Here is a 26,248-nt window from a genome sequence, read left to right as displayed (position 1 = left end):
TCGATGGGACAGCTAATACCCTAAATTTGATTTTTCATGGACCAACTAGCGTTTTCTCACCCGTGACATTTTTTTTGAAAATCTTTTTATTGGCGTTTCTCATATTTATAAACAGTTGATGCTTATATATATTACATTTTTCTTGCCCGCGCTAATTTGCTTTATTTTACAGAGGTTTGTTTATCCTTCATTTGACTAACTGTACGTACATTTTGCTACCCTCTGGATTGTCTATGGTATCCCCCCCCCTCCCCCATTGGTTTCAGCACCCTTCCTCTTTTGTGGTTTCCCCATTTTCCTCCCCCACCCCCTGGGTTGCAGTCTTTCGGTTCTTCATCTTTTTCTTTTTTTCCCTGGCTTACTCCTCGTTGCTGGCCTCAAACAGGTTTTGGAACAGGTCGACGAACTGCCCCCAAGTATCCAGGGAGCCTTCCTCTGCCCCTCGGATGGCGTACTTAATCTTCTCCAGGTGGAGAAATTCCGAGAGGTCAGCGAGCCAGTCTGCAGCTGTGGGTGGTGCTGCCGATCGCCAGCCGAGCAGGATTCTCCGGCGTGCGATTAGGGATGTGAAAGCGAGGGCATTAGCGCCCTTCCCCATGTGTAGCTTTGGCTGCTCCGATACCCTGAAGATTGCCACTATTGGGCATGGCTTCACCCTCATCCCCACAACCTTGGACATTGCCTCGGAGAAGGCTGTCCAGAACCCAGCCAGCTTGGGGCAAGCCCAGAACAAGTGGGTGTGGTTGGCCGGGCCCCTCTGGCACCGCTCACATTTGTCCCCCACCTCCGGGAAGAACCTGCTCATTCGGGTTCTGGTCAGGTGCGCTCTCTGCACCACTTTGAGCTGCATTAGGCTTAGCCTTGTGCAGGAGGAGGTGGAGTTCACTCTGCTCAGTGCTTCGCTCCAGAGTCCCCATCCTACCTCTGTCCCCAGTTTGTCCGCCCATTGTTGTCTGGTCCCGTCCAGTGGCGTGACTTTTTTTAAAGTTCTTAACTGTAGCAACTAAAACTGCGCATTATTTGCATCATTGGCTGGAACATGGGAAGTTTTGGTCTGGTAATTGAGCTTTGTTGTTTTAACTCCCTGTTAGTTTTTAAGTTTAAAAAGTAAAGTCACCATAGTCCCAGATGACCAGAGGCTGCTTTCCCCTTACAGGGGGAGAGCTGACTGCTGGTGATTTAACCTGAGGATCACCACACCTCAGGCGAGGGGCAAGGTTGAGAAGGCGGGGCCTTTGTGAAGAACCTCAGCCAGCAGAGGGATTGAACCCGCGATGCTGGCCTCACTCTGCATCACGAACCAGCTGTCTAGCCAAGTGAGCTAAACCGGCCTTGGTTGTGCGGTGTTGATGAATAACCTTTTAAATAGTCATTGCTGCCGACAGGACCATGTACTGCAAATCATCTCCAAACACCTCTCTCTAAAACAGATATGGCATTACATCAAGTGTTCATGTGTGTAAGCATTTATTAATGAACAAGATCATTGCTGCAGTGTTTTCTCTTGCTGCTTGTAGGTCATGTGCTGATCTGTGCCAGTGACGATCGAACCTGTGCTCAGCTGAAGGAGTACATCACCGCTGGAGCGGAAGACTTGTTAATGAGGCTGTATAATAAAACCTTTGGGAAGAACGAGGAGAAAGGGGCAGCCTGCATAAAAGATCGGAAGCCTGGCAAATCCAAGGCAAGACTGAAATCTGACTATGGGCCCAAAATGAAGAAAACCAGAGCGGAGACTGGTAAAAACAGGAAGAAACCAGAATTAACGTTGACCCAAATGGTGGGGAGAGAGAATGACGAAGGTGCGAAGAAGATGAAGGAAGGAGAGGAGGCAGAGGACAACGAAGAAAATGTTAGTGCTGAAGCCAGCACTGAAGAGACAGAATCTGAGGGCGTGATCCTGAAATTGCCAACAGATGCCTGCTATGGAATCCTGAAGGAGCCACTCGTTGTCATCCATCCCTTACTGGGCTGCAGCGATCCATATAGCCTGTCTCGGGTACTGCATGAAATCGAGCCTCGCTATGTTGTACTGTATGATGCCGAGCTAACGTTTGTTCGCCAGCTTGAGATTTTCAGAGCAAGCAGACCTGGCAAGCCACTTAGGTAATTCAAACCTCATTTTCAGATCTTTTTTCAGGCATTACGTTTTCTTTTAAATTCTCGAAATGTGAGCAACCCAGATGAGATTTAATTGTCGCCCCTAATTGTTGGCACCGTTACAAAGCAATTGGTCACTTGCTAAGTCACTTCATGGAACATTAAGAGTTAACCACTTTTTTTGTGGACTCCAAAAGACATCTGGATAATTACTGGGGGACGGTCCTTAAATGAGGTTTCACAACTTGTCATGATGTGGACACAACCAGTGTGTTTCTAGTTCAGTATCGTAACCATTACAATATTGTGCTGTATCTTGAAATGCTTCGGAGTTCTTTGCATCTCTTTTGTTCGATTTTCTCACATTATGGACTAGAATCGCATGCAAACCATACCAGGTAAAAGTATGTTCCCTTCACTGAAGGGTTTGTATCACCCATAACTCAGTAATAACTGAATCGATGCCGGTGGTTTGAAGCTGCTCTCCAGACACTTGAATGAAATGAAATGAAAATCGCTTATTGTCACAAGTAGCCTTCAAATTAAGTTACTGTGAAAAGCCTCTAGTCACCACATTCCGGCACCTGTTCGGGAGGCTGGTACGGGAATTGAACAGTGCTGCTGGCCTGCCTTGGTCTGCTTTAAAAGCCAGCGATTTAGCACAGTGTGCTAAACCAGCCCCAAATAATGATAATCTTTATTGTCACAAGTAGGCTTGCATTAACACTGCAATGAAGTTACTGTGAAAAGCCCCTAGTCGCCACATTCCAGCGCCTGTTCGGGTACACAGAGGGAGAATTCTGAATTCTCCGCCAGTACGGGAATTGTATCCGCACTGCTGGCCTTGTTCTGCATCACAAACCAACTGTCTATCCCACTGAGCTAAACCAGCCCTTGAACACATTATCCAGGTTGACGCCTCAGCGCCACACTGTTGAAACCCTTCTAGTGAAACATTAAACCCTCTCTGGTGGATGTAAAAGATCCCGCCGCACTATTCGAAGAGCAGCAGGGGAGTTTTCCTCCTGCTCTGGCCCATGACAATCTATCAACCAAAATCCCACACTAAAATTCTCTGATCATTTACGCCGTTGCTGATTGCAGTTTGACTGCTGCGAACACTTTAATGTCTACAAAGCATTTTGGGACATCCTGAAGTCACAAAAGGTGCTATATAAATGCAAGTTCTTATCAGTGCACCAGTTGACTTCTTATAACAAGCCTCCGAGCTTTCATGGTCATGCTCTTTGTGGGGTGAGAGAATCTCCCTCATTTAATTGAATTCCAGTTCACAATTTACAATGATAGTTGAGACTGAGAGTTACTAGCCCGGTGCAGTATCTTTAAATTTACTGGAGTCCTAAATAAGTTTGAATCTGTTTTATGTTCTAATGTTCAGTTTCCTCACAAGTTCCACATGTACTTCTAGTTGAATTGCCTTCACTGGAGGGCTGGCAGTAGAATGTGTGGAATTCTGCAGCCAGAGGGCTGTGGACAATCCACCATTGTGTGACGAGATGTGGTGAACGGGTGGGAAAGTGGAGCTGAGAACAAATCACAACCTTATGAAATGGTGGAACAGGCTCCGGGAGCCACCTGGCTCACTGCTGGTCCTGTTTCTTTGTTGTTAGGTTTAGAAGTCTCATTTGGAATTAATGGACTGTACAAATTCTGCAGTTTCCTTATGGTATGAAAATATTCATATAAAAAGAAATGCTCCTTTCTCACGCTAATCTTGATTCAAAGATGGCATGAAATGAAATGAAAATGAAAATTGTTTATTGTCACAAGTAGGCTTCAAATGAAGTTACTGTGAAAAGCCCCTAGTCGCCACATTCCGGCACCTGTTCGGGGAGGCTGTTACATATTGTGCGAAATGACTTTTCATTGTTTTCAGTGAAGTTTCCAGGTGTAATCTGTACATCAGTTCACTGACTGAGAAAGCAGGAGGCAAGACCGCCATGGTAAATGATGACGAACTTCAGGAAAGTGCCTCCCATTCTATTTAGAGCATTTCATTTTCCCCACACACCTCCTGCTCCCCCACCAACCGACTGCCGCGCCTGCTTCACCTCCATTCAACAATATGTTGGGGCATTCGGAACGCTGTGCCGCATAGCTGCCCTTGTGTAGCCACCGTGACACTTTCATGATGCCCTTTAGCAACCGTCAGTGACTGTTCGCCATCACTGGGATGGGTTTGCAACAGGGAATCCAGAGATGAGTAGCAGCATCTCGCATCTGCTATCATCATTGCCGCCCACTCTTCAACATGTTTGTTACCCTTCAGAATAATAAATATGGGGATCCATTTGCCTGGAAGCGGCATTAACCTGAATAAAGAATCTTCACATTGACTTGCACATTGTTTGCACTGCAGCAGTTTCATGCTCATTTGTAACTGTCAGGAAAGGCAGAGTCTGAGGCGTGGGGATATTATAGCTAAATTGTGCTTATGGTAGTTCAGCCTCAGCAGTAAATAATCGGGACAGTGCTGTGCAGCAGCTCACTGCATTAATTCGGTTTACACAGAAAACCTGATGTTTTGATAAAGAATATAATTTACTTGATGCCACAGGACTAGTTCCACAGATTCTGCACGTTAGTAATTTCCAACTGTTCTCCGCCTGCATCTAATTCAATGCTCCAAACCTATTGGATGCTAATGATCCGATTGTTTTATTCATTGATCTGGCTCTCCTTGGTTTATAAACAGCTGGGGCTTTGAAAGCAGACCAAAGCAGGTCAGCAGCACGGTTCGATTCCCGTACCATCTTCCCCGAACAGGCGCCGGAATGTGGTGACTAGGGGCTTTTCACAGTAACTTCATTTGAAGCCTACTTGTGACAATAAGCGATTTTCATTAATGGCGTATACTCAAATGGTACGGTAGGGGGATATGGTATTTTATGGGCTCTTCATTGTTCTATACCTTCTGTACTGTCCTCTTCCAAATGCTGCCCATTACTTTATCCAGAAAGCTGTTAGAATGCAAAACTTGCTACCGCATGGGACAGTTAAGGCAAATACATGAGGGAGAAATAAATCAAAGAATATATGAATAGGGTTCGATGAGATAGGGTGAAAGGAGGCTCGTTGGGAGCAGAGACTATTTGGATCAAATGGCCTATTTCTGTGCTGTAAATTCAACGTATTTAGGTTTTTAGAATATTGGTTTCTCTGTGTGTACCTTCCTTCCTCCACTCCCACTCGTTCATTCATGTGAATAAATTGCAAAATATCTTTCTCTCCAGCAGCCTGGTTATCAAATTAATTTCCATCAGTATCATCTCTTCAATTTTGCGCAGTTAACGAGGCAATCCAAACACTTTTAGTGGGACTGACACAGCTGAGTCAATGGGCGCTACAAGCCAATTTAACTTCTATATTCTTGCCTTTTTTTATGACCTAATCTGCAGTTGTGTACATGTTTCAACATGAATCATTAAGCATATGTGGCGCCTGAAGGGTTGATGCTCCATTTAATTTCTTTTAGGGTTTATTTCCTAATATATGGAGGCTCGACAGAAGAGCAACGATACCTGACCAATCTGAGAAAAGAGAAAACCGCTTTTGAGCATTTGATAAGGTAAAGGAAGGCAGATGGAACTTCAATGCAGTTCATAGCGTGAACGAAACACCTTGGAAAATTACATTAAAATGACGGCCGATTTACCCTTCATTTGTTTTTGTGGGAATGGCTTTGATGTAATTTTCATTAAACAATTTCATTTAGTAGCCATCAAAAGCAAGGTTGGCAAAAGATTGGCAGAGAAAACCACTTAATTAACTTGATAAAAATATCAACATTCCTCACTCGCAGCTCCCGATGAATGTGAATAATCAAGTTCAGCACCACGACTGCTGGCAAAACGCTTTTCAGCTTGCATGATTTTCTCATAAAATTGAAAAACTATTTTCATTTCCTGAAACAACAGGCAATAAGGCCGGATCTTGTCTGCTCTCAGCTTCCCATGTATTCCAGTAGATTTTTCAGCTTAATGGAGTTGATAAGAATGCAAGGGGTTCTTATTGAAACAAACCAGACCCCGTTGACCTGATGGGGTGAATGCCCAGAGGATGTTTCCTCTTGTGGGGAAGACTAGAACTAGGCGACGCAGTTTACAAATGAAAGGTCTGCCTTTTAAGGCTGTGATGAGGAGAAACACTTTCTCCCAACGGGTCCTCAGTCGGTGGAATTCTCTTTCCCCAGAGAGCAGTGGAGGCTGGGTCAATGACTTTGTTCAAGACTGAGTTAGACAGATTGTTGATCTACTAGGGAGTCCAGGGTTATGGGGTTGGGGGGGGGGAGACAGATTGTTGATCTACTAGGGAGTCCAGGGTTTTTTTGGGGGGGGGCGAGGAGAGACAGATTGTTGAACTACTACGGAGTCCAGGGTTATGAGGTTGGGGGGGGGTGCAGACGTGAAACTAGAGTTGCGATCACAACCAGATCAGCCATGATCTTGGTGAATGGGTGAGTAGCAGGCTTGAAGGGCCAAATGGCCTCCTCCTCTTATGTTCCAATATATACCAGGTGAACCCTTCAATGCATTAACTTGCAGACTCTCAATGAACCTTTATCTGAAACTAAATAAGTGTCTGGGATTACTTTTGGCATATTTATTTTTCTCTATGATTACGCATGCTGTGTCTAGAATATTTTTGATTTTTTTTTTTTTTTTTACAAGTCCCTGCCAGTGAAACCTTTGATTCTTCGCTGTTCTGTCAACTTCAGTAATAAATGTTATTTGTTGAACCTGCCATCATTATGACTGACAAATGCAATTCATGTGTATACATAGAAAAAATGTTTTTATGATAATGAATGAGGGCTTGATGAGAAATATTGTTGATCGTTATGTGTTTCTACCCTGTAAACATTTAGAGAGAAGGCAATGATGGTTATCCCGGAGGAGAGAGAGGGAAGAGATGACTTAAACCCAGATCTTGCACGGAATGCTGGCCCACCGACGGCTATTACAGACACGAGGAAAGCAGGTTGTGTAAACTGGCAAAGCTCTTTATTTCCTTTTTGAGATTCTCTTTTCTGAATCAACAAATATAGCAACAGTATCATTGCCTCCATTAAAATGGCAGGAGTGTTCTGTTCATTGGTGATTGCATGGTATTCAGCTCCTTTTGCAATAAAGCAGCCCTGGTCTGCAGACAGCAAGAAGCAAAATGTTAAATGACAATTAACAATTGCTCCACAATAGTATCCGGCGAGAGCATGTGCAACAATAGAGAGCATATTCTATTGCGTTGACATTGCTGAATCCTTCATCAATCTCTTTGGAGTCACCAGTTACATAAATGTTGCAGTTACTAGAGAGGCTGGACATTCTTCAGAAAATGCTTTTACTTCCTGGCTCCCCACACTGCTCCACAAGGCACAAGTGAGGAGTGTGATGGAATACTCTCCACTTGCCTGAATGGATGCAAGCTCCAACAACACGAAAGAAGCTCAGCACCCTCCAGGTCAAAGCAGCCTGCTTGATTGGGACTCCACCCACCATCTTAAGTGTTTGTTTTCCCCACCGCCAGTGTAGCATGGCTGTATTGTGTACCATTTACAAGATGCTCAACAGCACCTCTCGAGCCTGCAATCTTCACCAGTAGGAAAAGGGCAGCTGCAGGTGATTGAGAACACCACCACCTCCAGGTCAGATATCAGCTTGCCAGAGACATGTTACCAACAATGTTGCACGAATACCATCACTATGTGCACAGTTCTACTGTGCCAGTATAGAATACCCAAGTGGCATAGTCCAGTGTGTTGTGCCATGCAGTTGTCAGGATGCAGGTTTATCAAATGGCAAATTCCTAATACCAATGGGGCAGATGGCACAGGTTTCTTTGCAAGCAAGGAAAGAAATTGAGAACTGCCACGTTCACCTGCCTCCGCCAGCTAACCGAGAAACATTAGCGGAAACAGAGAGCATGTTGCGTGGTTTCTGCCTGCTACCCAGTCCAGCCAAGGCAGTGGTGCTGTGTGGAAAGAGGGACACCTTGCTTCAACAGAAGAAAACTGAAATTTAAAAGAACTGCACAGGAGCAGATGTTGGCATTTGTACGGTGAGGATTAAAGATGGATTCACTTGTTTGGTTTGTCTTGATGCAGGTGGCCAGGTTCAGAAGAAAGAGCAACAGCGTATTATAGTGGACATCCGGGAGTTCCGCAGTGAGCTTCCTTCTCTGATACATCGGCGTGGCATTGACATCGAGCCGGTCACCTTGGAAGTTGGCGACTACATTCTGACTCCTGATATCTGTGTTGAGCGCAAGAGTGTGAGTGATCTGATTGGCTCTTTGAACAATGGGCGCCTGTATACTCAGTGCATCACCATGTCACGGTACTATAGGCGGCCGGTTCTTTTGATTGAATTTGACCCCAACAAGCCATTTTCCCTCAATTTCAGAGGGACTGTACACCAAGAAATTTCCATCAACGACATTACATCCAAACTCACCTTGTTGACTCTTCACTTTCCCAAGCTGCGCATTCTCTGGTGCCCCTCCCCACACGTTTCTGCTGAGTTGTTTGAGGAATTGAAACAAAGCCGCCCCGAGCCTGACGCAGCCACCGCCATGGCTGTCACCGCCGACTCGGAAATGATTTCTGAGTCGGACAAATACAATCCAGGCCCACAGGACTTCCTGCTGAAAATGCCTGGAGTGAATGCTAAAAACTGCCGGGCCCTAATGAGCCATGTGAGGAATATTGCAGAACTGGTGACCATTTCTCAGGACCGGTTAGCAGAAATCTTAGGGAATGCACAAAATGGCAAACAGCTCTGGGAGTTTATTCACTCTTCCTATATGGACCATCCAGCCCAGGGAAAAACTAGAAGGTGACATTCGGAGTGGAAGGGTTTTAATGGGCACATCTGTGCTTTCAGTTAATAGCAACCGACAAATGCAGCCATTTTGGGACCAATGCTGATATTTTAAAGAGGTGTCAACATATTTAAATATTTAACATATTTAAAGTTTGTACAATTGTAAAAATAGAAAAGCTGTTACCAAAAATCTGTTACAGGTTTTTAATTCTTTTGGTAATATCGGGAGGAATTTTCCATGTAGTGACAATAATCCCACAGCAAACTCCAGATTCAACAGCATATCTGCTTTCCTGGTCCTTATTAGTTTCTGTAATGAGGTTTGACCGCAACTAATAATGAATCTTTTCACATGTTTTTGCTTCGAGAGGAGGATAAAGAAATGCTGAACCAAGGGGACTGTCCAGGACCGTGGAAATTAGATATCACCACAGAAGTTACTCAGAGTCCTGAGTAATTGTGTCAGCTGTGGCTTCCTTGGTAACACGCTCACACTTGAGGAAAGATGCTTAGGTTCAAATCCCATCCAAGGCCCTGAGCGCACAGATCAGAGCTGACACTCCAGGGCAAATGTAAATGTCGCCACAGTCCCTAAAGCTGCCGTCCCCTTTGAGAGCTGACCGGTGCTGATTTAACCTGAGGGTCGCCACACCCCAGGCAAGGTTCAGAAGGTGGGGCTTTCCTGAATAACCTCAGCCGTACGGGAATTGAACCCACGCTGTTGGCATCGCTCCACATCACCAGCCAGACAATTGAGCTAACCGATATGTTCCTCGGCCCCCTAATGATGAGTGTGAAACCTTAAAATGAATGTTTTGGATTTGTTTCCATTTTGATGTTGATTCAGATGGATAGGTAGGATTTCTTATGATCCTGCAGGGTGCGAACATTATAAATATAAAATGGAACAGATTGATTATCATATGGCTTCTGGAGGCTTTGATCTTTTGCATTTTAGGAAATGTTATTTGGCTCAGGAGTTTAAACGCCATCTCACCTCATTGTAGCACATGAAAAAGTGTGCAAATTTGAATGTTGAAACAAATTGGGTTTTGTTGAACTGATTTTGGGGTGAAATATTTTGGACCAGGAAGAGATAATATGAAACCTCAGCAAATCTTTCTTTTTTAAAACACGAATGAATTTGGATTATAACTTGCCTTTAGGACAGGGTAAGTTGCAGGAGGGAGAGGTGCTAAAATATTGCATCAATATTGCTGGTACTTGGGTAATTTGATATTCTGTGTATGTATTCATTTTATAATCAATCAGCTTAATAATAAAAATGTTTGAAGAAAAATCAATGGCTCACTTTTTTTTTTAATTGTCAATACTTTGAATGAAATATCAAGTTATTTTTTTTGTACAGCATCTCCATGGATCTTTAAAAATAGCAGTCCGGGCCCGATTCTGGGATGCAATTTTGGTCATCGCTGGGTAAGAGTGCAGCCGGCGTGGTCGCAAGCCCTGCACCTTTGCAGGGATGAGCATCTAGTAATCCCCCCCCACCCCCCCCCCACACACACACACAATTTTCTGAGTCGGGCTAGATTTTAAAGGACACCTTTGGTGTCGTAACCCATAGTCTGGATGCATGAACCTTTTGATGGTAAGTTCAAAAGCTCTTATCCATGCCCCTCATGACTCCTTATTCCCTCAATGCCAACCTAAACCTGTACATCCACCCCAAGGGCCCCTCACACCCTCTATACCAACCTATGGCATCTCCATGTTCCTTCACCCAGTATGCACTCCATACTGAACCATGGTGGGAGGCACGGTAGTTAGCACTGCTGCCTCGCAGCGCCAGGGACCCGAGTTCAATTCCAACCTCTGAGGACTGTGTGGAGTTTGCATATTCTTTCCGTATTTGTGTGCGGTTTCCTCCAGGTGCTACGGTTACCTCCGAAGATGTGCAGGTTAGGTGGATTGGCTATGCTAAATTGCCCCTAGGTGATGTTACAGGGATAGGGTGAGGGATTGGGGCTAGGTAGGGTGCTCTTTCAGAGGGTTGGTGCAGACTCGATGGGCCAAATGGCCTCCTTTACTGTAGTGATTCTATAATGATATATGTGGAAAAGTTTTTGTTTTTAAAAATCCTTCATTTATAACTTTAAAAAAAATACTTTTGCTATACCCTGTTGTCAGGTGGATGTATCTTTAAGAAATGGGTATTTATCAAATAGCTGCAGTGATGTCAGTGTGTGGGTGGACCTGGGCTGTCTGTCTTTCACTTTCGCTTTTTGAGCTGGCAGATGCAGTGTGTTTTTGGTTTCGTTTTCAGAGGTGGATGGCCGCATTCAAAGCAAGCAGCTGTATAATGATCTCTCTACAAGCTACGGAATATCTCCAGATCATTGATGATTTCAAAGTAATACCTGTTTCTGTAGAGCATTTAAGTCTGCTGTCTTTATTTTAAAAGGGTTTAACTTGTGGATGGTGTTTGGGAAGTTATCAAGGGTTATCTATAGAGTACTGTATCTTTTGGGGGGCGGTCAGGATTGGTAGTTGATAAACTATTTACTCTGTTTATAAAATGTTAACTGGATTCATAGAATAAACATTGTTTTGTTTTAAACATACTTTAGTTCTCTGTTGCATCACACCTGTAAAGTGGGCCCTTGTGCTCCCCATAACCAAAATCTATTTAAAGTTGTGGGTCAGGTGAACTCTCATGATATACTTTGGTGTTCTCTAAATCCTGGCCCATAATACTAGGAGCTTTTCACTGTAACTTCATTGAAGCCTCCTTGTGACAATAAGCGATTATTATTATTATAATAAAAATGTCTCATCCAAATCTTTGAAGCAGAAACAGCAAGCTCTTGACGCCTCTTCATCTGTGGGAATAAACATTTTTAAATTGACAAAATAGATCGAAGGGAAAGAACTATCTGCAAGCAACATCTTCCCTCAGGTGCAACAATTTCAACCGACTAAGGGATGTCTGGGCTTTCAGACAAGAATGCAGAATGAGGCTTGGCTGATCTCAGACATCCATTAGTTTGTTGAACCAGCTGTACCCAAGGGAAAATGTTGCTTGCTAGCTCTCTCTTGGATCTATTTTGTCAATTGCCACACTGTTTATTTATACAATGTGTCAAGTGCTTGTTTTTGCTATTGATACTTTAAAGGTCTGGATGATTTGATACTTTTATGAGCAAGCTATGGTTTTAAAAAGTTTCTGAAGAAAGTTATGAATGAATGCCCTTGTTCATGCTTTTCCACACATGCTTTTGTTAGTATAAGGTTAATTGATTCTGTATGGTATCTGTGCTGGGTGAAAGAGCATGGAAGTGCTGTACGGTGGCATGGAGAGGTATAATGGAACCATGGAGGATTGGTGGAGGGACAGAGATTGGCATGGAGGATATGAATGAGGATGTGGGGGTAGGAAATGAGGGCGAGAGCAGTGTTTTTCACTTTTTTGCTGGCGACCCGCTTTTACCAAATGGTTGTCCTCCGTGACCCACCCCACGTTCACTTACTACTCAGGTGAGCCTGTCCTCGATGGTAAATTGCATTCAGTTCTGCAGAATTAAAGCCAAGATGTTGCATGGCAACAAAATAAATCCACCTTGTATTTTGCAAATATAACTTGCCAACAGTTGTACATTCCCCGACACTGAAATTGCTGATCTTGTCCAATCGGAAATTTCCAACTCGAAGCCAAGATTTAACTTTGCATCCAAAGTACCAAAAGACTGATTAATGATTCTGAGAATTGAGACACCGTGTACCATCCTACCGACCGACATGAACACATTCGCTGATCTGGGAGCACTGTATCAAGTTGAATTCAGCTGATATCAATTTTATTCGTCTCGTCAACATATTAATTCAAAATAAATGCCTGACACTCATTCACAGTGCATCAGCCATCCACGTGTTTCAGACATGCCATTTTGAAATTGATTCAACCGCAAAATATTTTAATGCACACGGGAGAAATAACGAGTTGGATTGTGAGATAATGGCAATGCTCGTCAAATTCTGAAGCCATAACCTGCCTTCATGGTGGGAGATTTGAGACTCGGGCAGAGGCCACTGACCAGGCAAGCTACAATACTGCAGTCTCCATCTAAACAGGATCACTACATTTAAAAATACAACTCCCAGGGCAGCACGGTGGCGCAGTGGGTTAGCATTGCTGCCTCACGGCGCTGAGGTCCCAGGTTCAATCCTGGCTCTGGGTCACAGTCCGTGTGGCGTTTGCACATTCTCCCCGTGTGTGCGTGGGTTTTGCCCCCACAACCCAAAGATGTGCAGGGTAGATGGATTGGCCACGCTAAATTGCCCCTTAATTGGAAAAAATTAATTGGGTACTCTAAATTTATAAAATAAAATACAGCTCCCTCTCAATTGTTACCTCCCTTTCATAAAGGGGACGTAATTTGAAGGAGGCAGCACTCCAGATCAAAAGACCTCATGCTGGCTATGTCACCGTCTGAGAGGTCTTTGTGGTAATATTGCCTTCTACAAAATGCACGCCATAAAGAGAACACAACTAGACCTCTATGTAATGCCACACCAGTCTTGATCTCGCATCCATTCCAAATATTAGGTTTCATAATGAGACATTATTGGCTAGGTATGAAATTTAATCTTATGAATGTGCACTTTCTTTTCGAACACGATCACGTTAAGGCAGCAAAACTTTACGCGGAGAGAAAACGGGAAGAAAGATCAGGTGATCTCTGGGGATCATTTTTAGTGACTCGTTTTCAAACACCCGCGACCCATACTTTTGAAAAACATCGGGCTAGAGGGCTATTTTTGTCCTACTCTTTGTTATGACTGAGGCAAATGGTGGGCCTTTTAACCTGCCTGCCTCCGCACTCGTTTGAATAATTTCTGAGGCAGTGGGCCTGACTCCTATAAGAACCTGCCCCACCCCCGGAATGAAAATCACACTTTTGCAGTCACTTTCTCCCAAGTTGGGCACTCTGTGCTGCAAAATTAACCAGCTTTAGGGTGAAACTTGTTGAGTGCATTTGAAAATGTTCAGTCTTGCTTCCTTACTTGTTGATCTGAATCAGGCCTTTTACAGTCTGCACTTGTTTATAAAAATTGTACAAATAGCCGGAACCTCTTTCAGGAGCTGTGCTGAGGAACCCCTGACCACCCCAGCTCTAGCCCTAGCCTGTAGTGGTACAGCACTGAAGGAGTAGGGGCAGCATGGTAGCATAGTGGTTAGCACAATTGCTTTATGGCAGCCCGGTAGCAAAGTGGTTAGCACTGTTGCTTCACAGCTCCAGAGTCCCACGTTCGATTCCCGGCTTGGGTCACTGTCTGTGCGGAGTCTGCACGTTCTCCCCGTGTGTGCGTGGGTTTCCTCCGGGTGCTCCGGTTTCCTTCCACAGTCCAAAGAGATGCATGTTGGGTGGATTGACCATGCTAAATTACCCTTGGGTTCGGTGGGGTTAGGGGGTAGGGCGCAGGTGTGGACCGTGGGGCGCTCTTTCCAAGAACTGGTGCAGACTTGATGGACCGAATGGCATCCTTCAGCACTGTAAATTCTATGAGTGGACTGTTGTAGTTATTGTCCCTGGCTAAACCACAGTGTGTCTTAAGCCGTATACAGTGGACAAATGACTTTGAGACTATGTTTATAAAACAGAACAAGATTTATTCACACGTGCACAATGGTTATGATTATTCAATCTCACACTCCCAATCATAGGTTACACTATACACCAATAGTTCCAAGATCTTAACAACTTGGCAGTGACCGACAAGTGCAAGGCAGATACAGGCCTGTTAATCTGTGGTCGCAGTCTTGTAGTCCTCTGTTAGTTGGTTATCAATCTGGTTCTCTTCTGGCTCTGGTCTTCCTTCTGTTGGTAGCGTGGATGGTCTCCTTTGTCGGCCGGTGGAAGTCACCGCTTGTGGTGGCTGCTGCTCAAGAGAGAGAATGAGGGCTGTGTAGTAACTTTTATACTGCTTGGATTTTGTGCCCCTTCTGGGCGGTCCCTGGGTCATTTGTCAATCAATTGATCAGGGCTCGATCAGCCTGATCAATTAAGTCCATTCAGGGGTTGCCACATCAATTTCGGGGTGGGCACTCCGTGGCCATGCCTGCAAGCATTGGGGGCAGGTAGGCCCTTCAAAATAAGGAGTTTAGCTGCTGCTGTGCCTGGTAAACAAGTGTGATTGGCAGGACAGTTCTATTGTCTCATCTGGAGATGGCCTTTTCATAGAATTTACAATGCAGAAGGAGGCCATTCGGCCCATCGGGTCTGCACCGGCTCTTGGAAAGAGCACCCTACCCAAGCCCACACCTCCACCCTACCCCCATAACCCAGTAACCCCACCCAACACTAAGGGCAATTTTGGACACTGAGGGCAATTTAGCATAGCCAATCCACCTAACCTGCACATCTTTGGACTGTGGGAGGAAATCGGAGCACCCGGAGGAAACCCACACACACACGGGGAGAACGTGCAGACTCAGCCCAGATAGTGACCCAGCGGGGAATCGAACCTGGGACCCTGGAGCTGTGAAGCAATTGTGCTAACCACTATGCTACCGGGCTGCCCTAAAGCAATTGTGCTAACCACTATGCTACCGTGCTGCCTTATCTTTTGCCTTTGTTGTTTAACCTGCAAAGTCTTTTGAAGCCTGCAAAGGCTGGGCTGCAACTTTATTTGATCTGCTCTGCAGCCTGCTTATAAACCTGACCACCTTTCCCAGCATCCCTTGCTGGATGCCACTTTCGGTGGCCACATGGTATATCTGGGACACAGCACAAGGCAGGGACTCCCAAATATATTCAAAGAAGGTCTACTTAATTCTAGCAATCTCACTGACCTCAACAGGCCCTACCTCATCCTCAGTATACTCAATTGATGCATCTCATCTAACCTTCCTGTATTTTTTCCTCCAGCCGTATGTTTCTCCACGGCGCGCCGTTCACTGGCAGGGGGATTCTCTGTTCCTGCCCCTTGTCAATGAGGTTTCCTGTTGAAGCCATTCCACGCTGCCGGGGAACTGCGGACGCGGGTGCAATGCCAGCCGGAACTGAGATCCCAACAGCCAGGGAATTCCGGTCTCTCAGCCTCATTAATTACTGTCTTGGTGTTTGTTACTTTCCCCTCTGCTTTCTGCTGCGTTTTCTGTCGCCATCAACGATCTCTAGATTCTTCCAACTTGCCTCTTTTTCTCCTGTGATCACTCCTAATGCCACAATCCCATCAGTGCATGCCACTCTTCACTTAGGCTCCTACACAGCTGATCTGTACAAGACATTCTACTCTCCAGCCATTTAATGCAGTTTATCAATGCCATTGATCATCGATTTGCTGATTAGGTGATTGGTGTGTATATTGCAACTAAGGCCTTGTACATTTACAAGATTGCCAGGAGCCTTTAGCTGGTCATGGAAGCAGCCACGGTGCTATGACTACAGGAAGACTAGTGAGTGCTGCAAACTATGCTGCAATAATCTTTATTGTCACACGTAGGCTTACATTAACGCTGCAATGAAGTTACTGTGAAAAGCCCCTAATCCCCACACTCCGGCACCTGTTCGGGTACACAGAGGGAGAATTCAGAATGTCCAAATTACCCAACAGCACGTCTTTCGGGACTTGTGGGAGGAAACAGGAGCACCCGGAGGAAACCCACGCGGACACGGGGAGAACGTGCAGACTCCGCACAGATAGTGATCCAAGCCGGGAATCGAACCTGGGACCCTAGCACTGTGAAGCAACAGTGCTAACCACTGTGCACATTTTGATGCCACTGTGGTTCAGATGGAAATATTGGCATCAGCCTGTTGAGCGAAGCATCCCAAAGCAAACAACCATTACTACAGAATTGAAAACAACCGGTCTGCTTACAGATCCTGTTTATGAAGCAGTAACTAGCCACAGGGCGAATGCACACCTACTTTCATTATAGACTAGTAACTGAGTAAATAAGGTACTTTTTTCCTCCATCTCTCCAGTCCATGCGGAATTCCATTTCCATGTTTAAATCTACAAACTGAATGATTAAAGAAATCCATATGGGCAGTTTTTATTAGTTCACTGTTAGAATATAGATTATCAACGACTTCCGGTTGCGGCGATGACCAGCTAAGCCGCACGTTTCGGCGGCTCCAGCTCGAACGGACCTTCGGGCTCTTTTAAGATCCCCAACGGGGAATTTCTTCGGGACAAAACCCGGTGTGGGGTGAGGCAACAGGGAGTTCTCCCCCCCCCCCCCCCCCCCCCCGCCCCCCCCCCCCCCCCCCCCCCCCCCCCCAGCGAAAATGAAAAATATCGGCGGCGGTGGCCAGATCTCGGAGAATCCTCGAGGGCAGTGGCAGGAGAAAGAAAGGAACCAGATGGAGTCGGAGGGATCCCAGGCGACATGGGGACTGGACCAGGATGAATTTTTAAGACGGTGTGTGGAGCTGCTAAAAAAGGAGGTGCTGGCCCCGATGCTACAGGCAATCGAGGGGCTTAAAGAAACACAAAAGACCCAGGAGATAGAGCTCCGTGTGGTGGAGCAGAAGGTAACTGACAACGAGGACGAGAACCTGGGCCTAGCGGTCAAAATGCAGACGCACGAGGCGCTCCATAAGAAGTGCATCGAAAGGATTGAAGTCCTAGAAAACAGATCACGGAGAAAGAACCTCCGGATCCTGGGTCTCCCCGAGGGAGCGGAAAGAGCTGACGACGGGGCTTACGTGAGTACGATGCTATGCTCACTAATGGGAGCTGAGGCCCCCTCGGGCCCCTTGGAAGTGGAAGGGGCCCATCGGGTCCCTGCGAGGTGACCAAAGGCGGGAGAACCACCTAGGGCGATGATCGTGCGATTTCACCGCTTCAATGATAGAGAGGCGGTTCTGAGATGGGCCAAGAAGGTACGGAGTAGTAGATGGGAGAATGCGGTGGTACGAGTATCAGGATTGGAGTGCGGAGGTGGCGAGAAGGAGGGCGAGCTTCAATCGAGCCAAGGAGGTGCTGCACAAGAAGAAAGTGAAGTTCGGGATGTTGCAGCCGGCGCGACTGTGGGTCACGCACCAGGAGAGGCATTACTACTTCGAAACGGTGGAAGAAGCATGGACCTTCATTAAAAACGAGAAACTGGATCAGAACTGTGGGACTGATGTTGGAGGGGAAACGACAATGCTGATGTATATAGAAATGTAAATTGGGGAGGGGGGGACATTGAGAAATGTGGGTGCCGGTGAGGGGGAAGAAGAGACTCAGGCGGGGGATGGGGAATGGGAGTGGGGCGGCAGAGGGAGCTGCGCCACGAGGGGCGGGACGGCTCTAGAGAACACGAGGTTTCTTTTTCAAGTTCCCGCGTCAGAAAGATGATGGCGGGAAGATAGGCGCAAGGTGGATGGGAGTTCCTCACACAGGGTGGTCAAGGAGAGAGCGGGAGAAGCCGGGGTCAGTTGAAGTCAGCTGACTTTCGGAAGCAATATGGGGGGAGTAACCATGCTAGATGGGGGTCTAGCGGGGGGAGGGGGGGCTATCTGGGTTGCTGCTGCGGAGATCGAGAAGGAACTGGTAAAAGAAAAGGTGGTCGGGGCAGGAATGCGCCGCCTGGGGGACGGGTGGGTGCGCGGAACCGGGACGTGGGACTGGCTCAGAGAGGGTGATGGCTAGTCGACAGGGGAGGGGAGCGGGCAGCCTCCCAGTCCGGCTGATCACGTGGAACGTGAGAGGCCTAAATGGGCTGATTAAGAGGGCCCGAGTGTTCGCGCACTTAAAAGGACTGAAGGCAGATGTTGCCATGCTTCAGGAGACGCACCTGAAGGTGGCGGACCAGGTTAGGTTAAGGAAAGGATGGGTGGGACAGGTGTTCCACTCGGGGCTGGACGCAAAGAATAGGGGGGTGGACATATTGGTGGGGAAACGGGTGTCATTCGAGGCTAGGAACATTGTAGCGGACAGCGCTGGCAGATATGTGATGGTGAGCGGCAGACTGCAGGGAATGGAGGTCGTGTTGGTTAATGTATATGCCCCGAATTGGGATGATGCGGGATTTATGAAGCGGATGCTGGGACGTATCCCGGACCTGGAGGTAGGAAACCTGATAATGGGGGGGGGGACTTCAACACCATGCTGGACCCAGGGTTAGATAGATCTAGATCTAGGACCGGAAGAAGGCCAGCAGCGGCCAAGGTGCTTAGGGGGTTTATGGACCAAATGGGGGGAGTGGATCCGTGGCGATTTGTTAGGCCGATGGCAAAAGAGTTCTCCTTTTTCTCCCATGTCCATAAGGTGTACTCCCGGATAGATTTCTTTGTTTTGGGAAGGTCACTGATTTCGAGGGTGGAAGGAACTGAGTACTCAGCCACAGCTGTTCCAGACCATGCCCCATATTGGGTGGACCTGGAACTAGGAGAGGAGAGGGAGCAGCGTCCACTCTGGCGACTGGATGTGGGATTATTGGCGGATGAGGGAGTCTGCGGAAGGGGGCGGGGATGTATCGAAAGATACCTGGAGGCCAACGACGACGGGGAGGTCCGAGTAGGAGTAGTATGGGAAGCACTAAAATGGGTGGTCAGGGGAGTGTTGATCTCCGTCAGGGCTCACAAGGGGAAAACGGAGGCCAAAGAAAGGGAAAGACTACTTGGAGAGATTTTGAGGGTAGATAAAAAATATGCGGAGGCCCCGGATGAAGGACTATACAGGGAGAGGCGACGACTCCAGACTGAGTTCGATCTGCTCACCACAGGGAGGGCGGAGGCACAGTGGAGGAAGGCACAGGGGATGAGATATGAATATGGGGAAAAGGCGAGTCGCCTGTTGGCCCACCAGCTGCGAAAGAGGTCAGCGGAGAAGGAGATAGGGGGAGTTAGAGATGAAACGGGAGCCATGGTGCGGAGAGCAGGGAAGATAAACGAGGTGTTTAAGACCTTTTACGAGAGGCTATATAGGTCCCAACCCCCGGAGGGAAAAGGGGATGCAGCGGTTTCTGGACCAACTAAGGTTCCTGAAGGTGGAGGAGCAGGAGGTGGCAGGCCTGGGGGCGCCAATTGGGGTGGACGAGGTGACCAAAGGGCTGGGGAACATGCAGGCAGGGAAGGCCCCGGGACCAGATGGGTTCCCGGTGGAATTCTACAGAAAATATGTGGACTTGTTGGCCCCGCTGCTGGTAAGAACCTTTAACGAGGCCAGAGAGGGGGGGACCCTACCCCCGACAATGTCGGAGGCGACGATATCACTAATCTTGAAGTGAGATAAAGATCTGCTGCAGTGCGGGTCCTATAGGCCTATCCCATTGCTAAATGTGGACGCCAAGTTGCTGGCAACGAGGATGGAGGATTGTGTCCCGGGGGTGGTGCACGAAGACCAGACAGGGCTCGTAAAGGGGAGACAATTGAATGTCAACGTGCGACGGCTATTAGGGGTGATAATGATGCCCCCAGCAGAGGGGGAGGCAGAGATAGTGGCGGCAATGGATGCAGAGAAGGCATTTGATAGGGTGGAGTGGGAGTATCTATGGGAGGTGCTGAGGAGGTTTGGGTTCGGGGAGGGGTTTGTCAGCTGGGTTAAACTCCTCTATGGGGCCCCAACGGCAAGTGTGGTCACAAATCGGCAAAGGTCGGAGTATTTTCGACTACACAGGGGAACAAGACAGGGATGCCCGCTGTCCCCATTACTGTTCGCGCTGGCAATTGAACCACTGGCCATAGCGCTGAGAGACTCCAGAAAATGGAGAGGGTTGGTTAGAGGGGGAGAGGAACACCGAGTGTCACTCTATACGGATGACCTACTGCTGTATGTGACGGATCCAGTGGGGGGGATGACAGAGGTCATGCAGATATTGAGGGAGTTTGGAGATTTCTCGGGATATAGGCTTAACATGGGAAAGAGTGAGCTTTTTGTGATACTCCCTGGGGACCAGAGTAGAGGGATAGATGGCCTACCGCTAAGGAGAGTGGAAAGAAACTTCCGATACCTGGGGATTCAGATAGCCAGGAGCTGGGGAACCTTACACAGATTCAATCTGACACGGCTGGTGGAACAAATGGAAGCGGATTTCAAAAGGTGGGACATGCAGCTGCTGTCACTGGCGGGCAGAGTGCAGGCAATTAAGATGATGGTCCTCCCGAGGTTCCTATTTGTGCTCCAATGCCTCCCTATACTGATCACTAAGGCCTTTAAAAAAATAGATAGGAGCATCACGAGCTTCGTGTGGGCAGGGAAGGCCCCGAGGGTAAGGAGGGGTTCCTACAACGTAGCAGAGACAGAGGGGGACTGGCGTTGCCGAATTTGGGCGACTACTATTGGGTCGCCAACATGGCGATGATTCGTAAATGGATGATTGAGGGAGAGGGAGCGGCGTGGAAAAGTTTGGAGATGAAGTCCTGCAAAGGGACGAGCTTGAAGGCGCCATTACCGCTCTCCCCGAAAAAGTTTACCACGAACCCAGTGGTGGCGGCAACATTAAGTATCTGGGGGCAATGGAGGCGACAGAGGGGTGTGCTGGGAGCCTCGGTGTGGTCCCCGATCAGGAACAACCATATGTTTGCCCCAGGGAGGCTGGACGGAGGATTCCAGAGCTGGCACCGGGCAGAAATCAGGAGAGTGGGAGATTTATTTATAGATGGGATGTTTGGGAGCGCTTGAGGAAAAGTATGAGCTGCCCATGGGAAATACCTTTAGGTATATGCAGGTGAGAGCGTTCACGAGACAACTGGTGAGGGAATTTCCGCTGCTCCCGACACAAGGGATCCAGGACAGGGTGCTTTCGGGGGTGTGGGTCGGGGAGGGCAAAGTGTCCGAGATATACCAGGAGATGAGAGAAGAGGGGGAGGAGCTGGTGGACGAACCGAAGGGAAAATGGGAAGAAGAGCTCGGGGAGGAGATTGAGGAGGGTTTGTGGGCTGATGCCCTAAGCAGGGTAAATTCCTCTTCCTCGTGTGCCAGGCTTAGCCTGGTCCAATTTAAGGTGCTGCATAGAGCACACATAACGGGAGCAAGGTTGAGCAGGTTCTTCGGGGTGGAGGACAGGTGCGGGAGGTGCGGGGGAAGCCCGGCGAACCACACACATATGTTTTGGTCGTGTCCGGCACTGGAGGGGTATTGGAGGGGAGTGACGGGAGTGATCTCGAAGGTGGTGAAGGTCCGGGTCAAGCCAGGCTGGGGGTTAGCTATATTTGGGGTAGCGGATGAACCGGGAGTGCAGGAGGCGAAAGAGGCCGATGTGGCCTTTGCGTCCCTAGTAGCCCGGCGTAGGATTTTACTCATGTGGAAGGAAGCGAAACCCCCCGGGCGTGGAGGCCTGGATAAATGATATGGCGGGGTTCATAAAACTGAAGCGGATGAAGTTTGCGCTGAGAGGATCGGCTCAAGGGTTCACCAGGCGGTGGCAACCGTTCTTCGACTACCTAGCGGAACGTTAGGAGGAAGATAGATAGCCAGCAGCAGCAGCCCAGGGGAGGGGGGGTAAATTGTTTGTGTTCTAGATGGGGAGAGGGGGTGGGGGAGCATTACTTCGTGTTATTTGGTTAGATTACTATATTATTTAAACAATGTTATATAGCAGGTATCATGCTACCATTTTTGTTGATTTGTAACGGAAAAAATTGTGTTTGAAAACTTTAATAAAATATATATTTTTTAAAAGAATATAGATTATCCCCCTGTATCGACTCCTGTCTAAAGATTGCATGTTTGGCAGAGATTTCTAAAGACTTAAAGATAACTTACATTTACCCAGAGGTGTTGCTGGAGTTGAACCACTGAATTCCAAGCAGCCCACCACTACAGTAATCTTGCTGCTTATCTATTCTGGACCACAGTGGGAAGGATCTCGGACCCTTATCGACAGGTCTTCAGATTTTATTATTCAGCCAATCTGATCACCCGAATTCCCAAGTCTGACACAAAGAGTTCACTAGGTTACATGCAATCATCAGAAGGTGATTTTTTATAAAATTTAGAGTACCCAATAATTTTTTTTACAATTAAGGGGCAATTTAGCATGGCCAATTCACCTACCCTGCACATCTTTGTGTTGGGGTGAGACCCCCGCAGACGCGGAGAGAATGTGCAAACTCCACCTGGGCAGTAACCCGGGTCCTCAGCGCCGTGAGACCCCGAGGAGGTGCTGCTTTGAGCACGACAGCACCACCTCGAAAATACAGTGACTTACCTCCTTTGTCCCACAACAGAATAATCACTTGTTCATCATTCGATAACTGATGAGATTAGGTTTAAGCCTCTTGCATTGTGGTCAGCAGGTACCAGAAGCCCCTCACTATTGTGAGAAATGCAACTTGCCATAAAACATGAGTGACTGTGCCGCCATTAATCCCCAGACTACGGTATGGGCATCCCATATTCATGGGGTCTGCATTGTCAGCTGGATTGGGGAACAATGGCTCCTAAAAGCTGTTTTTGAAAACTCACCACTATTCTTAGAATTCCCCCTGTACCAAAAAGGGCCGATATTCTAAATGGTGATCAGGGATTCTCACTCCCCGACTCCGATACAGGCTTCAGTGGGTGCTATTCAGGTCAAACTATGTTTTCAAGTTATCCCCCGGTATAACCCAGACCTTCACCGAAGATTTCATCTACTTACCACTTAGTAGCATCGATCCTGGGTCCCGCATTGCTAAGTAAGTAAAGTAGACTTTGGAATAACCACTATTTCAGGTTAAATTAAGTTAATTTATTATTATATTTTTTCTTTTAAAAGCTGCAATTACTTTCTTTACAGAAAGGAAAAAGATCTTGCTTCTGGATCCTTCTGGTTGGTTGAAGAACCTTCAGGCCCAACTTGACAATCAATCTTCTTTAAAGTCTGGTCTTCTTTAGATGTATTCGCTGATGAGCTCGGTTGCTGTGTCCTGTCTTTCCCATGTACCGAGCTGTGAGAGCTGACTCTGCTGGCTGTCTCTGAGCTGACTCTGCCTACTTTTTAAATTCTAGTCTTCCTTAGATATATTAGCTATTTTAGCTCGGCTGCTTTGCACTGTCTCTTTCCCATGGCCGAGCTGACTGTAATCTGACTCTGCTTCTCCGCCTCTCTCTGAGTTCTGGTTCTGGTTGCTGTTCCCTTTCTTTGGGTTTATATTCTCTTTCTAACAGTTATCTAGTTTTTATGACGTTATTGTAAAGTAACTCTTGATTAACTTTGATTGTAAAAAGTATCTTTGATCTAAACTTTCTAATCCAACTAAGTATTCATTTTGACATGACTTCATCTCATAGATCTGATTACATTGTGTCCTTTGTGGTGTTCAAAATGCTTTGGTTTCAAGAGGTGTTACTTTTAATTCCTATCATTTCTATAGTTTTATTTTCCAATTGAGTCCTCAGCTCATAATTTTGACTTTGATTTTGGCTTTGAATTATGTTTCTCGTAGACTGATAGTCTCCAGTTTTCTTTAATTTACCTGGTATTAGCAAAATTTCACACCTAGAATTGTCACCAAATTCAACTGAACCTCATCCTTTCCTTTCCAGCTGCTTACTAAGATAGTTACTTTCAATGAAGGTGTGAGCCATTGTTTTTGGCTTCATTCAAAATCCTGTTTGTCTTGTTTGCTAAGCCTGCTTGACCAAGGATATCTGCATTTTACAATCCTTCCCTGGCAGCTGCTGTTAACCCTTTGTGGGATCTTTCCCTGTATCCTCTCATGTTTCTCTCAGACCAGATATTACCAGACTTCCATGTTTCAAATGACACATCTTTCCATATTTTCAATAACAAAGCAGACACCACACCTCTTACTACAAGCAACGAATAAAGAATACAGCACAGGAACAGGCCCTTCGGCCCTCCAAGCCTGTATCGGTCACAAAACCAAACTTGGCCAAAACCCTCAGCAGTTCCTTGTGCTGTATCCCTCTATACCCAACCTATCCATGTGTTTGTGAAGATGCCTTTTGAACACCGTTAATGTATCTGCTTCCACAACCGCCCCTGACAACGCGTTCCAGGCACTCACCACCCTCTGTGTAAAAGAAACCTGCCTTGTGCATCTCCTCTAAGCTTTGCCCCACGGACCATAAACGTATGACCCCTAGTGACTGACCCATCCACCCTGGGAAAGAGTGCCTCCCCATCCACTCTATTCATGCCCCTCATAATATTGTAGACCTCTATCAGGTCACCCCTCAATCTCCGACGTTCTAATGAAAACAATCCGAGTCTATTCAGCCTCTCTGCATAGCTAACATCTCCAGACCAGGCAACATCCTGGTAAACTTCCTCTGCACCCTCTCCAAAGCCTCCACATCCTTCTGGTAGTGTGGCGACCAGAATTGTGCGCAATATTCCAAGTGCGGCCTTACCAACGTTCTATACAACTGCAGCATGACTTGCCAGTTTTTATACTCGATGCCCCGTCCAATAAAGGCAAGCATTCCATGTGCTGTGGTGCCCCTTTCAAAGATCTGTGGACCTGCACGCCCAAATCTCTCTGATTTTCTGTATTCCTAAGAGTTTTGCCAATTACAGTATATTTCCCCTCTATGTTAGACCTACCAAAATGCATTATCTCACATTTACGTTTCCTCTCTAATAGATATGAGAGTTTGTAATGATGATGCCTCGCTTGCATACCAGATACTGCAGCTTTGCGCACACCACAATAACATTACTCCACCTTGTTATCACTACACTGCATTATTGAGGTAATTTGTAAACTATTAAACTGGTTTATTATACATGAGTAATAAGAAAGCACAGTTTTCGGTGAAATTCTATTCATCTCTTTCTCTTTAACATGTGAAGTAACAAATTATTAAAATGGATAGGTTTATTATTAAACCTGAGACTGACTCCAGTTTGCTTGTATTGCAATCATTGAGTGCCACCTAGTGACGGTGCCAGCACAGTGCCTTCTGTAAAATCTTACTCATTTAGGATTGTGCATTATGGCAGAAAAGCTCTTCAATAACATATCCTGTTAATGAACCTTCTAATGTATTGAGGAGGTATAATAGATTATGTTCCTTCAAAGGCCATGTGTGAGAATTCTGACATGTTTCTGTTGCAAATACGGAGGCAGTAGCAGGTGCACCAGACGCCTACACCAGCAGTTTCTGCAGGTGAGGGGTAAGAAGTTAACTTCTAAACATAACGTTGGCGTTAAAGAGCATGTTCTTTGCTCAAAAGCCGAGTGCAGATGTGTTGATATTGGGTTCTGTCCTCCTCTGTTGATTTGATTCTCAACGTTAGCACCATACACCCACGTATATCTTTCTTCGTCATAGTTGGCACCGTGGACTGACTAAACTGCAATGTTTACAGTTAACATTGTCTTATCTCTGCCAACAGGAGCATTTACCAGCCATGGGTAATGCATTGCCAAACAATTGGGGAGAAAAAGTGTGTGAAA

General features: G+C 46.6%; 1 protein-coding gene across 1 annotated transcript in view; it reads left to right on the top strand.

Annotated features, from left to right (window-relative positions):
- Window positions 1–10,242, top strand: part of ercc4 (excision repair cross-complementation group 4) — a 29,212-nt gene extending 18,970 nt beyond the window's left edge. The window contains exons 8-11 of the mRNA XM_072481789.1: window positions 1,518–2,106; window positions 5,597–5,689; window positions 6,989–7,101; window positions 8,225–10,242. Of these exons, the coding sequence (XP_072337890.1) occupies window positions 1,518–2,106; window positions 5,597–5,689; window positions 6,989–7,101; window positions 8,225–8,958 (1,529 nt within the window). The 3' untranslated portion in view covers window positions 8,959–10,242. The remainder of the gene's footprint in view (window positions 1–1,517; window positions 2,107–5,596; window positions 5,690–6,988; window positions 7,102–8,224) is intronic.
- The last annotated feature ends 16,006 nt before the right edge of the window (window positions 10,243–26,248 follow it).

Source organism: Scyliorhinus torazame, chromosome 17 (genome assembly GCF_047496885.1).
Source record: "Scyliorhinus torazame isolate Kashiwa2021f chromosome 17, sScyTor2.1, whole genome shotgun sequence".
Lineage (NCBI taxonomy): Eukaryota > Metazoa > Chordata > Chondrichthyes > Carcharhiniformes > Scyliorhinidae > Scyliorhinus > Scyliorhinus torazame.
The sequence above is the reverse complement of the archived record's forward strand: the minus strand, read 5'-3'. Positions and strand labels throughout refer to the sequence as shown.